At 62.0% G+C, this 15,919-nt stretch overlaps 1 protein-coding gene across 2 annotated transcripts in view; it reads left to right on the plus strand.

The window, feature by feature from the left end:
* The window catches only part of OSBPL5 (oxysterol binding protein like 5), a 39,831-nt gene that overhangs the window by 7,517 nt on the left and 16,395 nt on the right, over positions 1-15,919 (plus strand). The window contains exons 3-13 of one of the 2 annotated variants that reach the window (XM_040255302.1): positions 4,928-5,008; positions 5,264-5,365; positions 6,490-6,693; positions 7,740-7,824; positions 9,518-9,689; positions 10,050-10,242; positions 11,344-11,528; positions 12,161-12,242; positions 13,646-13,744; positions 14,175-14,271; positions 15,260-15,358. In XM_040255302.1, coding sequence (XP_040111236.1) covers positions 4,928-5,008; positions 5,264-5,365; positions 6,490-6,693; positions 7,740-7,824; positions 9,518-9,689; positions 10,050-10,242; positions 11,344-11,528; positions 12,161-12,242; positions 13,646-13,744; positions 14,175-14,271; positions 15,260-15,358 — 1,399 coding nt within the window. The remainder of the gene's footprint in view (positions 1-4,927; positions 5,009-5,263; positions 5,366-6,489; positions 6,694-7,739; positions 7,825-9,517; positions 9,690-10,049; positions 10,243-11,343; positions 11,529-12,160; positions 12,243-13,645; positions 13,745-14,174; positions 14,272-15,259; positions 15,359-15,919) is intronic. The other variant, XM_040255304.1, reaches the window with a different exon arrangement.

Below are 15,919 nucleotides of genomic sequence, written 5' to 3' on the forward strand. Positions count from 1 at the left end.
CCCTCCAAAAAAAAAGAAACGAAGTCCCCCTCTCCCGAAGCTTACATTCCAGAAGGGAGATAGGCTCCAGACAAAACAAGTGAGTCTGGACATGTCCAAGGCCATGGGAGGAAGGAAAGGACAGCTCTGAATGCCCCGGGTCCTTAAGAGAGACTCGGGGCTGCTGGGAAGGGGGCAGTTCTGGGAAAGACACAAACTCTAATATATGTATGATAATAAACAGAACATTTGTTGTCCACTCGCTCAGTCCATTTTTAATATGGACACATATTTAATATATTAATATTAGGTATTATGTTCTATATAAGCTGAATATAATATATAATATTTAATAGCACATTAAATGTTTAATGTGTAGGTCTCTGTACATATACACATGTGCGTGGGTGTGTGCTCTGTTATTCAGTCGTGTCCAGCTCCACGCCCCCATGGACTGTAGCCCACCAGGCTCCCCTGTCCACGTGATTCCCCAGGCAGGAATACTGGGGTGGGCTGTCATTTCCTCCTCGGGGGTGAGAGGTGGGGGCAGTCTTTCCAGCTCAGAGATCAAACCCATGTCTCCTGCACTGGCAGGCAGATTCTTTACCACTGCGGCACCTGGGAAGCCCGTATCTACACACACACACACACACACACACACACACACACAATATATATATTATATGAAAAATAATTGTAACACATAGTGGAACCACATGTAACCTTGTTCTGTATTTTCCGAGTCTCCTGCAAATGTGTTTCCATACTTTTATTGTGTAGTGTTAGTCGCTCAGTTGTGTCCGACTCTTTGCGACCGCATGGACCGCAGCCCGCCAGGCTCCTCAGTCCATGAGATTAACCAGGCAGGAACACTAGAGCGGGTTGCCATTTCCTTCTCCAGGGGATCTTCCCGACCCAGGGCTTGAACCTGCCTCTCCTGCAGGCAGACGCTTTACTGTCTGAGCCTCAAGCCCTAGACACTTCATAATCTTTTAAAAAATTAGAAATAAATATATGTCGTGGTTTTCCAGGATATAAATTCAAATGACATGAAATCAGCCATTCTGAGTGAATAATTCAGTGGCGTTTCTCGCATCCACACGGTGGCGCAGCCGCCACCTCTGTCGAGCTCAGAAACGGTTCCGTCACCCCAGAGTGACCGTACGAGCGGTCACTCGCGTCCCCTCCGCCACCCACAGCCCCCGCAGCCTCCACTCCGCTTTCCGTGCGTACGGATTTGCCTGTGCTGGACACGGCGTGTCAGCGGGGCCGTGCCACGTGCGGGGCTTTGTGACGTGCTGCTTCCACCAAGCCCCGTCCAGGCTGTGGCGGGTGTCAGGGCTGAGCCATGGTCCATGGGCTGGATGGAGCCGGGCGGTTGGTTGTCCGCTCGTCAGCGGGGCACACCTGGGCCATCTCCACTTGTCGGCTGCGTGGAGCAGAGCTCCCGCGAACACGCGCGTGCAGGTGTCTGAGTCCTTGCTTTCACTTCTTTGAGTTTGTACCTCAGGGTGGAATTGCTAGGCCAGACGGCAGTTCTGTGGCAAGATGACTTTCTAGAAGATTCTGTATTTGGCTTCTTGGAGAAAGCACTGAGCGGTCTTCCTCAGCGGCCGCCCCGCGTTACAATCCCGCCAGCAGGGAGGCGGGTGCCCACGTCTCACACCCGCATCGACGCGGGCGGCTTCGGTTATTTTTGGAGCCATCCCCGTGGCCGTGCCCATGGGTGTGAAGTGACGTCTCGTGTGGCCGGGTGGGCACTTTGCTGAGGACCAAGGGGGATGGGCATTTCCTCCCTGTCTGCCACCGTCCGGGCACCTTCTCTCCAAGTCCTCCGTCCATCTTTGCATCCGGCTCTGGTCTTTCGTCAGGCTCTTATCTTTCCCAGGTGGCACTAGGGGTCAAGAACCCGCCTGCCAGTGCAGGAGACACCAGAGCCGTGGGTTCGATCCCTGGGTGGGGAAGATTCCCCTGGAGGAGGAAATGGCAACCGCTCCGGGATTCCTGCCTGGAGAATCCCACAGGCAGAGGAACCTGGTGGGCTACAGTCCACGGGGTCAGCCGTGTCCGGCTCTTTGCGACCCTGTGGACTGCAGCACGCCAGGCCTCCCTGTCCATCACCAACTCCCAGAGTTTACTCAAACTCATGTCCACTGAGTCAGTGATTCCATCCAGCCATCTCACCCTCTGTCGTCCCCTTCTCCCGCCTTCAGTCTTTCCCAGCGCCAGGGTCTTTTCCAATGAGTCATTCTTCGAATCCAGAGAAGGAAATGGCAGTCCACTCCAGTGTTCTTGTCTGGAGAATCCCAGGGATGGGGGAGCCTGGTGGGCTGCCATCTATGGGGTCGCACAGAGTCGGACATGACTGAAATGACTTAGCAGCAGCAGTTCTTCACATTAGGTGGCCAGAGGATTGGAGTTTCAGCTTCAGCATCAGTCCTTCCAACTGTGTTGAGTTAGTAAGAGCTCTTCCTATATCTGGACACTGGAGCTTTGTTAGATACACGATTGCAGATGCTTCATCCCGTCCTGTAGGTCGCTCTCAAGCACTTTTTTAAACGAGTTTTCCACGGCCGCCCTTTAGTGGTCAGACCCCCATGTTCATGGTTCTGAGCAGAGTCTCTCGCCCCTGAGGGCGCTGGTCATTGCCCTGCTGTGCCTACACGTGCTGCGGCCTCAGGAGCCAGCAGGCGGGCCTGGCAGGGTCCCCAGCCTGGCCCTTAGGATGGAGGAGTGGAGGGCACTGCCCCAGCCCGGGGCTGCTGTGACCCGGCCCAGCGGCCTCGAAGGGCTCAGAAGCAGAGAGTGCGGGGCACAGACACCCCACCCCGTCCACTTCTCCCAGCCCCACGGCCCCCACGCTGTCCCCCTCTCTTCCTCTGTCGCCCCAAACAAGCTCCTTCCAGCTGCATCTGGTGGAAAGCGGGTGGCAGGAAAGTGGCAGTGGAGGGTGTGTTCGTTCATGCCTGCGTTCGCCCGACGTGCTCCCCAGGCTCCCAGCTCCTGGTGCTGGGGGTGCTGGGCGGGAGCCGTCCACAGTGGAGCTCCTGGCAGCTCTCCAAAACATGCGCGCAGCCGGGGCGGCAGGAGAAGCTGGGCCGGCCAGGGTGGGTGGGGTGTCTGGGGTCTGATGCCAGCAGGGTCGTCCGGGCCGTCTGCCTCCTGGCGAGGCAGCTCAGCAAGGCCTGAGGAAGGAGCAGGGAAGAGCATTTGGGCGGGGGGAACAGCATGTGCTCGGGAAACCGGGGCTCCAGGCACGAGAGCCTCAGCATCCCAAGAGCTGGAGCGTCAGCCCGGCCCCCAGAGCCTGCCACCATCACTCCTGCCTCAGCCCAGAGCTTTCTTCTAGGGCAGCGTCCTCCAGGCCTCCTGACCATGCCCCTGGCTTCCCGGGCTCTCAAATGTCCTGACTGGTCTCAGAGAGTGCGCGCAGAGTGATGATGCCCGGGTCCAGCCCCCTTCAGAGCTGTGTGACTGCGGGCAGGTTCTGAGCCTCTCTGTGCCGCAGGGCATGGCTGGGAGCGTGGGCAGAGCTGCCGTGATTCACACGCACACCCGTCTCCAGCGCGGCTCTCACCCCTTCTTCCCTCCGTCCTAAATGCCCCATCAGAGGCCCTGCCCGGCACGCGGTGCTGTGGGCACAGCTGGCCCACTGGATAGCTCTGGTCAGAGTCCCGCCACTGGCTCCGCAGCCTCAGTGGGCACCGACATGCCCAGTGACGATGGGGGTGGAGGAGGGCATGACAGCCTGCTCCAGGATTCCTGCCTGGAGAATCCCACGGACAGAGGAGCCTGGCGGGCTACAGGCCGCGGGGTCACACAGAGTCGCACACGGCTGAAGCGCACAGCGCGGCCGGGCCCACCCCCTGGGTGGTGGCGAGAACTAGGTGAGCGAAGGCGGCTGCGACCTCAGAGGATGGGGCAGCCAGGGGTCCACGCCCCTCACCTTGGGCGGGGAGAGAGCCGGGGCTGGCCGGCCTCCGGGCCCTCTCCCTGGCTTGGCAGCTCAGGGTGGGGGCACGCAGTTCAGCGGACAGCGCAGGGCAGGCCCGCCTCTGCAGGGGAGCAGAGAGGGAGCGTCTCCGGCTCGGCAGCCACAGGACGGGCCTGACGCGGTCCCTGGATCGCATGCAGCTGCGGATGGCGTGGAAAGAACAGGCACAGCCGGTGCCCGGAGAGCCTCCCTGGTGGATGCAGAAATCTGGGCTGCGTGATTTTCACATCTCACCTTGATTTTTTTTTTCTTTCCCCCAATCCCTTAAAAATGTGAAGCCCGGGACGTCCCTGGTGTGCGAGTGGTTAGGACTGCACACTTTCACTGCTGGCAGCCCCGGTTCAATCCCTGGTTGGAGCTAAGATCCCGCAAGTGCTGCCCCCAACAGCCACCCTGGTCTCGCAGGCCTTACAGAAGCAGGCAGGGGCCCGCAGCCTTCAGTCCTGACGTTTTCTCTCCATGCCCCAGCTCCGGCCTCAGTTTCCCCGTCTGTAAAAGGACTGAGGGCCCGTCACTTTCGCAGCTGTGGACGCAGCTCCGCCCTCCCCCTGCCCCGCACCCTCGGACGGCTGGAGGGGGCCTGGATGTTGCCCCCCGACTGGCAGCTGCTGTCAGGGCGCCAGGGACACGGGTCCTTCTGCACACACACGAGCCCTTCTTGCCCGGAGGCTGGGCGCATGACGGTAGCTGAGCCGGGCGCCTCCTGGGCACCGCGGGGAGGGTCACTGCCGTTTGCCCAGTGTTGGCCCCCGGGGAAGGGGCCACCTCGAACACCCACCATAGTGGCTGCCTCCCAGCTCCTGTTCACAGGTTCGCCTCACTGGCCTGTTCCCTCCATCTCCCCCGGGCTGGGGGTGGGGGTGGGAGGAGCAGTGGGCTCCCACCTCCTGTTTCCTGCACCCCCAGCGGCCCCCATCCTGGACTGCATGCCCCCAACCCGAGTCTCTCTTGCAGGCTGAATATAGGCTGTGCAATGGGTCCGACCGGGAGTGTGTGTCCCCGACAGCCAAGGTCAGCAAGAAGGAAGCTCTCAAGGTGGGCCTGGGCCCGGGGAGGGGTGCGGGCCTCATTTGCTGGATGAAGGGGCGCCTGGGCCAGTGCGGCCAGCCCCCACCTCCAGCCTGCCGAGGGGAGGGGGGCAGAATGCACCCCGGCCCCCTCCACGCCCCCGCTTCCTGTCCTCTCCTGGGACCCGTCCTTGTCCCTGAGCTCGACGCCCGTGGGTGGGAGCCCCGGGGCAGGGCCAGCCCGGAGCCTTCTCCACTGACCCCTGTGGTGCCCCGGGCCCAGGCGCAGAAGGAGAGCTACCGCCAGGAGAAGAAGCGTGCCACCAGGCAGCTGCTCAGCGCCCTGACGGACCCCAGCGTGGTCATCATGGCCGACAGCCTGAAGGTGAGCGCCGGCCCCCACCTCCGCCCTGGCTGCAATGGGGGGCCGCCCCCAGGGATGGCGCAGAGTCACCGGCCCCTCGGAGACGGCTGGGCATGGGGGCCGCTGCAGGCTGTAGCCACGTCCTGGGGCGGCCCTGACCAAGGACCGCAAGTGGGTGGCTTACAGCAACCAAAACGGACCCCCAGGTGCAGAGGCGGAAGCCCCAAGTCAGGGTCCTGGCGGGACAGGCTCCTTCCCGAGGCTCTGAAGGAGGGCTCTTCCTGCGTCTCCCCGCCTCTGGGGGCCCCAGGCGCCCCCGGACTTGTGGCTCCTCCCCCAGCCTCTGCCTCTGCGGTCACCTGGCCTCCTCCTGGGTCTCCGTGTCCTGTTCTCGTGTTACAAGGACACAGTCGCTGGACCAGGGCCCCTGCTCCAGGAGTGCCTCATCTTCACTCGGTCGCGTCTACAGAAACCCTGTTTCTGTTTAAGGTGGGAGGGCCCTGACCTGCGGGGGGCCCAGAGTCCGGTGGAGTCCCCTGCTGGGGACACAGGAAGGAGGAGAAGCGCTGGCTTCTGGGGACAGGCCTGGGCTGTGGTCAGAGGCCTGTGTTCAGACCTCATGAGGCCGCGAGCGACTCCCTCAGCCCCAAGCCTCAGTTTCCCCCTGCATAGAGTGGGGATAAAGCTGTGGAGTCCCTGGGGCTCCCGCGAGGGGCAGGGCAGAAAGCAGACTCGGGAGCCTGGGTGTCTGCAGAGCTCTGGGCCTTTGTGGGCTCTTTTTTCTTTTTGCTCTACAAAATTATGGATAAAAAATTAGGTGCAAAAGTGAATTTTAATTTAGAATGAGAAAAGAAATGATCACAAATTTCAAAATCACAAGGCTGATCATTAGTCACTGCTAATTGCCAGTTCCTCTCAGGACTGGGGCAAGGCGTTGAACTTGAGGTTGAACTTGAACTTGAGCTCCATGAACTTCAGTAAATCTGGCTGCAGCATCTTTCTTGGATTCACCATCTTTTAGAGCTCCGTTAAAAACTAAAAGAGAACCCCCGGAGCCTGGGGCCCCGTCCGTCTGCCCCTCCCCTAGCAGTTCAGATGCCTCCAGGGTCCCCAGCCAGCATTGACGGCAGCCCCCTTCCCTCCAGATCCGAGGGACCCTTAAGAGCTGGACCAAACTGTGGTGCGTGCTGAAGCCGGGAGTGCTGCTCATCTACAAGACACCCAAGGTGGGCCAGTGGGTGGGCACGGTCCTGCTGCACTGCTGTGAGCTCATCGAGAGACCCTCCAAGAAGGACGGCTTCTGCTTCAAGCTCTTCCACCCGCTGGACCAGTCTGTCTGGGCCGTGAAGGTGCCACAGTGCGAACCCCGGGGCTCAGGAGGGCCGGGCAAGGAGAGAGCCCCATGGGGCGAGGTGGGAGGGGGCGGGGGAGGTGCGCTGGGTGGGAGGAGAGCATGGCTGGGCAGTCAGGAGCCTCGTGCTGGGGCCCCAGGAGCAAGGGGTCCAAAACTGGGCTGACAGTTCCAAGGGTTAGTCACTCAGTGGCCGAGGGATCTGATGTGGTCAGTGGCCTTCCATGTGGAACACATGTTGGGGTGGGGGGTGCTCGGGACCTGGGGGCCTGATGGGTTCAGATCACACATCAAGCCCTGTCCAGAGGCTGGGGAATGAGGCCACGTGAGGGCGGCTGCTCCAGGCCCAGACCTCCCCCTTTGGAACCTGGGGGCGCCCCAGCCCACGACCAGAGCGGGTCAGGTTGCCAGATGAAATCCAGAATGCCTGGGTGCATTCGGATTTCAGAGGGAGATCCAAAAGCGTTTTTTTAGTATGTTGTTGTTCAGTTGCTAAGTCGTGTCTGACTTTGCAACCCCGTGGACTGCAGCCCACCAGGCTCCCGTGTCCTTCACTATCTCCCCAAGTTCACTCAAATTCAACGTCCGTTGAGTCGGTGACGCTGTCTACCGTTTCATCTTCTGCCGCCCTCTTCTCCTTTTGCCTCCAATCTTTCCCTGTGTCAGGGACTTTCCCAGTGAGTCGGCTCTTTTTTTAGTATAAGTATGTCCCAAATAGTGTATGGGATATATGTAAACTGTGTATATGTAATTTTTCTGAGATTCAAATTTAACCGAGCGTCCTGGATTTGCACGTGCTGATTCTGGCCACCTAAATGGGGGCTCAGAGAGAAAAACCGAGGGTGGGGCCTCCAGCTGAGAAGGGGGTCAGGGAGCATCCACTCACCGCTCTTGCTACCTGCTGTGTCTGCGTGGCCTGACCCCATCTGGGGGTCCCGAGGCCCCAGAAGCATGTGTGAGTGTGGGTCCCCATGACCGCCTGACCTGTGCTTCCCCCCACCCCTGCACGATCCCTTGGGTGACACCGCCTCTCTGCCTCTCCAGGGCCCCAAAGGCGAGAGCGTGGGCTCCATCACGCAGCCCCTGCCCAGCAGCTACCTGATCTTCAGGGCTGCCTCCGAGTCTGATGGTGAGTCCCGCCCGCCCTGCGGGTCTCCACGGTGACCCCATGTGAAGCACCCCGCCCCTTGGTGGAAGGATCGGCCAGGTTCAGGGGACCCCGGTTCAGACCCTCCTGACGCCATCCAAGGGGGCAGCCTGGCGTCAGGGGACAAGTCCACCAATTACCTGCTCCTTCTCTGAGCCTCAGTCTCCCTCATGGGCAAAAGGGTGAGCAGTAACACCCTCTCCTTAGCTGCTATGAGAATCCGATGACCTTATTTAACAGATAACAATGGCTGAGTGCCAGGCACCATTGAATCACCAGGTGCTGCCTTTACTAACCACCTGGGGAGACCTGGGGAGACAGGCTGGCTGAACTGCGCGCGACAGAGGGATGCACCTTCCTGAACCCGCGCGTGCTTGGGGCGCCCTCTCGCGGCCGCCCTGAGTAAACGCCGCTGTCTCCTGCCCCGGGGAACCGGCGCAGGGCCCCCCTCCAGTGGTCCGGGGCAGGCGAGGCGCTGTCCAAGGCAGCCGGGCTCGACCACGGGACTCTGGGCCTCCCGGCTGCCCCCTGGTGGCCAGACGCCGCGTCGACACTCCTGAGTCGCCTGAATGCCACCCTGCGTCCCCAGCCCCCCACTCGGTGCCACGCCCCTCCTGGGCCCTGGGATGGACAGGGCGGCCTGGGCTCCCATGGCGCCTGCTATCTGCTGGGGGACGCAAGCAGAGAACCTTCAGACAAGGCCAGCTGGGCTGAGGCGTGAGCCGAGACCCTGACGGGGTTGGGGGCCATGGTCAGGGAGGAGGGACGTCCACAGGCCCTGGGGGTATCAGGGTGGGCTTCCTGGAGGAGGAGAGTTAGGGAAAGAAACTTTCTGTCTCCAGGAGGGTCATACTTTAAAGGCTCAGAGAAGTAAAGAAATGAGTTCAAAGTGCTTGAGCCCCAGGTCTAACCTGCTGGCAGCCTCCACCAGGAAGGCAGCAGGAGGCTGGGGACAAGGGCTGGGTTTGACAGCGGCTGGCACCGTCCACCACCGCTCTGCAGGTCGGCCCTCCCCCTATCTCCCAGGGCTCTTCCAACACCAGGAGCTGCCTGCTTGGCCTTGGTTCAGCAGGCCCCGCCCCAGCCTGCCACCCACCCTCCTGCCCTGCGCTCCAGGCCAGCCAAAGCCCTCAGCCGCAGAGGCCGGGCCCTGCCCCGACCTGTGTTGGCAGTTTCCATCCGGGCAGGCCCTGGCCCTGACTCCATAGGTGGGAACTTGCGGGGCCTCTGGGTACAGAGGGCGTCTCAGGTGGCAGTAGTGGTAAAAAACCCACCTGCCAGTGCAGGAGATGCCAGAGATGCGGGTTCAACCCCTGGGTCAGGAAGATCCCCTGGAGAAGGGCATGACCACCCCCTCCAGTATTCTTGCCTGGAGAACCCCATGGACAGAGGATCCAGGTGGTCTACAGGCCATGGGGTCGCCAAGAGTCAGATGTGACTGAAGCGACCTAGCACATGGGGTCCTGCTTAGTGTGTGACCTTGAGGCGGTCACTCACCCATCCTGGCCTCGGTCCTTTGTAATACAGGCGAATAACCATGTGCTAGGAGTAGGGGTCCTGCCGGGGCACCTTGTTGAGGAAGGGCGGGGTGGGGTGGGTAGCGGGGCAGGGGGCTCGCCCGGGTGCCCTGGGCACCTCCCGAGCTGGGAGCCGCTCATCCCACCCTTGCCTGCAGGCCGCTGCTGGCTGGACGCCCTGGAGCTGGCGCTGCGGTGCTCCAGTCTCCTGCGACTCGGCGCCTGCAAGCAGGGCCGCGATGGGGAGCCCGGGTCCTCGCCAGACGGGTCGCCCTCCTCGCTCTGCGGGCTGCCTGCCTCGGGCACCATCCACGACCAGGACTTGTTCCCGTGAGCAGGGGCGTGGGGGGCAAGGGCCAGCCCCTCCCAGGAGCCTGGGTCTCCTGCCTGCTGGGGACTCCTGGCAGCAGCACGCGGGGTCTCCTTGTACGTGGGGAGGGGATGGGGAGCAAACGCCATAGAGGTCTGGCCGCCCACACCCCGGCCCAAAAGGCAGGCCTCCTCCACTCCAGGTGGACCCTGGAGCCTCAGTGTGTTCATCTGTGAACTGGGACTAATAATGTCCGATGCCCATTGCCGAGGCTTTTAAACACAGGGATGGGAGTGAGGCGCCCGGCAGGGAGGGGCACCCCTGGTGGGGGTGCCTGGCCTCACCGCGACCAGCCGCCCACGGGCCCATCCACCTTCCAGACTGAACGGGTCCTCCCTGGAGAACGACGTTTTCTCGGACAAGTCGGAGAGGGAGAACGCCGAGGAGTCGGATAACGAGACCCACGACCACAGCCGGAAGACTGAAAGCGGGAGCGACCAGTCCGAGGCCCCGGTGGGCCCCGGGCGCAGAGGGACCACCTATGTGGTACAGGACCACGAGGAGCTTGGGGAGGTGAGAGCTGCCCCGCCCGGAGCCCCCACCCCTGGAGCCGTGGAGGCAACGCCGGGCCATCACCTCGGGGAGAGCTCGCCAGCTCTGCTGTACCCAGAGGGCCTGGGACTGGGTGGGCCAGGGTGGCAAGACTCAGGGAGAACCCTGGGAGGGATGCAAAGGGCCCACTTGTTGGAAAAGACCCTGATGCCGGGAAGGGTTGAGGGCAGGAGGAGGAGGGGGCGGATCCTGATGCAGGGCAGGCTGTGGGCACCCCCATGCTGCTGCCCCCCGGGGGTTCAGGTCCAGCTATGTACACCCCAGGCCCAAGACCTTGGATCCATAGGTCCTGGGGGTCCACAGGGAGGGGAGAGGGGCTTGGCATCACCCAGGGGCTTCAGTTTCCCAAGTGTGAGGGTCCCAGCCCTGCCTGGGATCACCTGTCCCACCAGCCAGCGGTCCCCAGACACCCGGGTGACCCTTTCTGAGATCATTCTGCCCACCTGAGGGCCTGTGGGGGGCATGTTCTGGGAGATGGAGCCCCCAGCTCGGTCCCCAGCTTCCCTGTCCACCACGCCCCCCATCCCTTGCGCAGACAAAGCCCGAAGCCCTGGGGCTAGGTCTCTCCCTGGCAAGTGTTTGGAGCTACGGGGAGGGTGAGATGTCTCAGGGAAGAGAGGGGCCCCCCGTGTGGTCCTGGAGGAGTGAAGGCCCTTCTGAAGGGGGTGCTGGCCCAAGGCACTGCTATCGTGTCCCTGGGTAGAGACGGGCCGGGGGCGGGACGAGGTGTCTGTGAGCACGTGCCCCCTGCTGCCGTGGCACAGAAGTGTGTAAAGAGAGGTGTTAGGCAGGGCACAGACTGCGAGGCGCAGAGGGTGCCAGGGTGCCAGGGTGTCTGGGTTGGCTAGGAACCGAGGCACAGGGCGGCTGGCCTGGGCCAGCAGGTGCGCCTCTGGGCTCGGGATAGGCAGGGGTCAGGTGGGGCCAGGACAGGCTTGCTGGGCTTGCTTGCTTGCCAGGGGCGACCCTGGATGAGGTGGCAGTGCACCCCTTGCAGCTCCCCTGGGCACCGAGGCTCCATGCCCGCCTGACTCCAGCCTGACCCGGCCCCTCTGCCCTTAGCGGGGTGAGGCGTCGCAGGTGGAGACGGTGTCGGACGAGAATAAGAGCTTGGTGTGGGTCCTGCTGAAGCAGCTGCGGCCGGGCATGGATCTGTCTCGTGTGGCACTGCCCACCTTCGTGCTTGAGCCGCGCTCATTCCTCAACAAGCTCTCCGACTACTACTGCCACGCCGACCTGCTCTCCAGGTGTGCCACGGGGAGGGCCCGACACCCGCCCCCGAGGAGGCAGAGCGTCCCCGAGAGACGGCCCCTGGCCGCTCTGCTTCCAAGGGGCCCCGACTGCAGGGAGGGGCTACTGGGCCGGGAGGGCGGGGCTGCCCCACGTCCGTCAGGGCCCCCATCGCAGGGGAGCCCAGCACCCTCTGTGCACCTGAGCCCTGGCACTATGCCCTCAGGCTGAACAAGGCTGAGGGTGGAAGGGGGCCTGCAGGCTCAGGAGCCCACGCACAGGGAGCTAGGTGAAGGGGAGAGCATGCCAGCAGCTTCCTGCAGGCGGCATCTTGCCAGCCTCGAGCCAGCCACGCCCCCAGCAGTGGAGCTGCCCTGATATTTCACACACACACACACACACACACACACACACACAGATATTTCCTGACCAGATTTCTCAGAGGTGGGAGATTCACCCCCTCCTCCAACACACACACACACACACACACTTCCCATCATCGGCACATTGGGACAGGGAAGCTTGGGAAGGGCCTGGGTTTCCAACAAGCGGATGGAGGTTGAAACGGAAGGAGGGAGGGGCCAGGGAAAGGGAGAAGAGAGGCCCAGGTCCCTGACCTGGAGTGAGAGCTCCCCGCCCATGGGCGCAGGGCTGCGCTGGAGGAGGACGCCTACGGCCGCATCAAGCTCGTGCTGCGATGGTACCTGTCTGGCTTCTACAAGAAGCCCAAGGTGAGAGTACCTGCTGGGGAGGCATGGGGGGCGGCCAGTGGGAGGTCCACTCAGCCCTGCCCCTGCCTGCAGTCGGGGGTGAGGGGCATCCTCCACCCCCCAGGATTGTCCCCGCAGGTCCTCAGAGATGGGCGGCCAGGCCCAGACTTCCCACCAGGGACCCGCTGGCGGGGCCCAGCCTACAGGGTGGTCCCAATCCCTGAAAGGTCCGAGCTGGGCCCTCCACACCTCAGAGAAACAGCTGCCACACAGCAGTGCCCGGAAGAGGACTTTGGACCCCGAACCTGGAGGAACCCTGGGGACCCGTGGGTTTTGGGCATGAAGCCCCTTTTGAGAACCAAATCCCGGGCTCTGATGAGAGCAGGGCTCCTCTGGCTGTAGTGATGGGAGGGGCCTGGGGTCCCATGGGACCCAGGATTCTAGTTCCACTGTGCAGGAGGGAAAACTGAGGCTCAGAGAGGGGAGGGAAGGCCCAGAGTCACACAGCAGTTTGCAGATGGGACCAGGTCTCCCCTCTCTTCCTGGGGCTTTCTGCATTCTGACGCAGGCTCTGGGCAAAGCCCGGTGTGCGCACGCTAAGCGGCTGTTGGGATAGAGGGCGCACTCCGGAAGACTTCTCAGAGGAGGGTGCTCTGTGTGCCAGGTCACCTACCCAGGACAGCACAGTGGCTGCTGCAGAGTGGGCTCAGAGCTGGCTCTAGGAAGCCTGGATCAGAGGACTGATGGGCAGAGTGTGGAGCTGTGGATGCGCAGGCACACCTCCAGGGGGCTCTGCAGACAGTCACAGAGCCCGGGTCTCTGGGCTGAGACCCGTGTGCGCACACCCAGCTGCAGTTGACGGCCATCAGCCGTGGGGGAGAGGGGAGTCTGAGGTGGGCTACAGGAGAGCCGGGAGGAGGGCTCTCCAGACAGGGAGATTGTTCCCCAGTGAACTTGGACTGTTTGGGGAGCAGAAAGGAGGTGAGCGTGGCCCAAGCAGAGCTGGGGGCGGGACGTGCTGGAGGACTTGGGTTCTCACTTGAAAGGTCACTAGAAAACACTGGGGGCTTTGAGTGGGCGGCGCACTGGCTTCCTGGGTGTCCAGGGAGACTGTGCGGTGGTCAGGGTTTTGAGAGCCCCTCAGAGCTGAGATGTGGACATGACATCTTGTAGGCTGTTCCCCCCGCCCCCCGCCCCCGAATGGAAATCATGGACAAAGCATAGTCTCCCTGGAGCAGGAGTGGGGTGGTGTTCCCGGACGCTGGCTGCAAACCAGGCGTCCCTTGTAGAGACCTTCTGCCTGCTGGGGCCATGGGCAGGGGCAGCCCCCTCACCGTCCCTCGGTCCTCAGCCCAGCCCAGCTGGCGTCCCTGGCCTCCCCTGCCCCCAGTGTCTCACGCCATCCTCTTGTTCGTTGCCTGCAGGGCATCAAGAAGCCCTACAACCCCATCCTGGGGGAGACCTTCCGCTGTTGCTGGTTCCACCCCCAGACCAACAGCCACACCTTCTACATTGCTGAGCAGGCAAGGGTCACCCCAGGCTGGGCACGGGGCTCTGCAGTGGGTGGGCCCTGGCGGCAGGTGGTGGGTGTCTCAGCCCAGGCCTGTTTCTGGGCGGTCCCGCCTTGGACCGTCGGAAGAGCTCTGGCCTCAACTGCCGCCAGGGGGATTCTCCCAGGGGTTGCAGACCCCATCGTGGCTGTGACAGCCGTGTGTCCTTTGCGGGCAGGGGGGCGGTTCCTGGGCGGGACACGGGGATGGCAGGCAGCTCCTGGGCCGAGTCCCAAGATGAGACTGCCCTCACGCCCGGGGCTGGGGCTGGGAGGGGTAGGGGTGGGCGGGGCTGCCGGATGGGGGTGGGCGGGGCTGCCCGCTACTTGGGCTGGGAGGGTTGTGGGGGGGCCGGGGCTGCCCGCCTCTGGGGCCGTCGCACGAGCCACCTCCCCGCCCACAGGTCTCCCACCACCCACCCGTGTCCGCCTTCCACGTCAGCAACCGGAAGGACGGCTTCTGCATCAGTGGCAGCATCACCGCCAAGTCCCGGTTCTACGGTGAGAGGGGAGCGGCTCCCTGGGGTCTCCCTGGAGCCTCGGGAAAACGGGGTGGGGGGAGGACTGAGCTCCAGATTCAGGGGTTACCAAGAGCTGCCATGAGGGCTGTATTCATGTCCCTCCCTACCTCTCCTAGCAGGGACCACACGGGGTAAAGTGCTCAGAACCTGGGGTCTGCAGAGACCCCCAGGCGCTCCTCCCATGCCTCCCTCCCGCGCGGTTCACAGGGGTGCTGGGAGGATAATGAGAAAGGACCATGTGCAAAGGTGCCTCCAGGGCCGGCCAGCCAGCCAGCACCGCTGGCCGCACGTGGCTGCTTAAAGTAATTCAGATGAAATGAAACTTACCGGGTGGCCCCTCAGTCACTCTGGCCACGGCGCAGGTACCCACAGGTGGCCGCCGTGTCCCACGGCACAGGGCAGAGCAGCTTCGCCGTCACAAGACTTTCTGTCCTGCAGACCTCGAGAGCCTGGCACTGTGGGTTTCTCTGCATTTCTCCATCTGATTGGCCTTGTCGTGGCTCTCACTGGTGGACAGGTGGGCTGAGTGCCTCTGTGTACCCAGCTGACCGCATAGGCTCTGCCCATCTTTTCAATCCTTGCGCTCCTGTCACTGACTGTGTACCCTTGAGTGGGCCAGACCCTCTCTCCGGAGGTGTTTAAAATCAAAGCAGAGGCCCTGGTTTGGAAAGGGTCAAAGTCTCCCCCTTAAGAATCCCGGCTTTAGTAACGGAAATAAATGCTAACACACGGCAGCTGAAGTAACTCCTCAGGATGAATGCCTTGTGCAACTTGGACGGAGCTTTCACAGAACCTGAGGCTCAGAGAGGTTAAGTGACCCACCCACAGTCACACAGCTCAAAGTGCCTGGGGCTCTCCCCACTTGTTGGAAGGGAGCTCAGGTCCTGTGACTTGGGGTGGGTGTGGGGGCCCAGGTCCCCAGGATCCAGCTCCATGCGCTGTCCCTACCACCCCGTGTCTCTCTGCAGGGAACTCACTGTCAGCTCTGCTGGATGGCAAGGCCACCCTCACCTTCCTGAACCGGGCAGAGGATTACAGCCTCACCATGCCCTACGCCCACTGCAAAGGTGAGAGGCTGTGGTGTCCCCGCCCCAGGGGGCAGAGTCCAGGCCAGCTCCCTCAGGGGAACAGCCTGGTTCTTGTCTGCTCCAAGGGATCTATTTCTCGCTCCCTCTTACGTGACTGTTCAGCGGGGTATGAAATTCTGTGCAGGTGGTCTGTCTCTGCCTTGAAAGCTTGCTTCCACCTTCCAGCTTCCACCGCAGTTGGTGATCAGTCAGCGCCAGCCTGCTTGTTACGTGGCCTGCTTTTCTCCACAGCTGCTTCTAGGATCTTCTCTCATCTCTGGTGTTCTGCAGGTGCACTGTCGTGGCTCAAGTGTTAGGTCTCCTTTTTTTCCTCCAATGTTGTGTCCATTTCTGGAATACAGCAAAGTAAGTCAGTTACAGGACTTCTTTTGTTTTTTAATTAATAGGCTTTTTTTTACAGTAGTTTTAGGTTTCCAAAAATTTGAACAGAAAATGCAGAGTGCTTCATATCCCCCTCTGTCCCAACACACACACACGCATGCATGAATATACACACACACACGAGTATACTCACACACCCCCACGAGTATACTCACCCCC

This window comes from Oryx dammah, unplaced genomic scaffold, assembly GCF_014754425.2.
Source record: "Oryx dammah isolate SB20612 unplaced genomic scaffold, SCBI_Odam_1.1 HiC_scaffold_15, whole genome shotgun sequence".
In the NCBI taxonomy this organism is placed as follows: Eukaryota; Metazoa; Chordata; class Mammalia; order Artiodactyla; family Bovidae; genus Oryx; species Oryx dammah.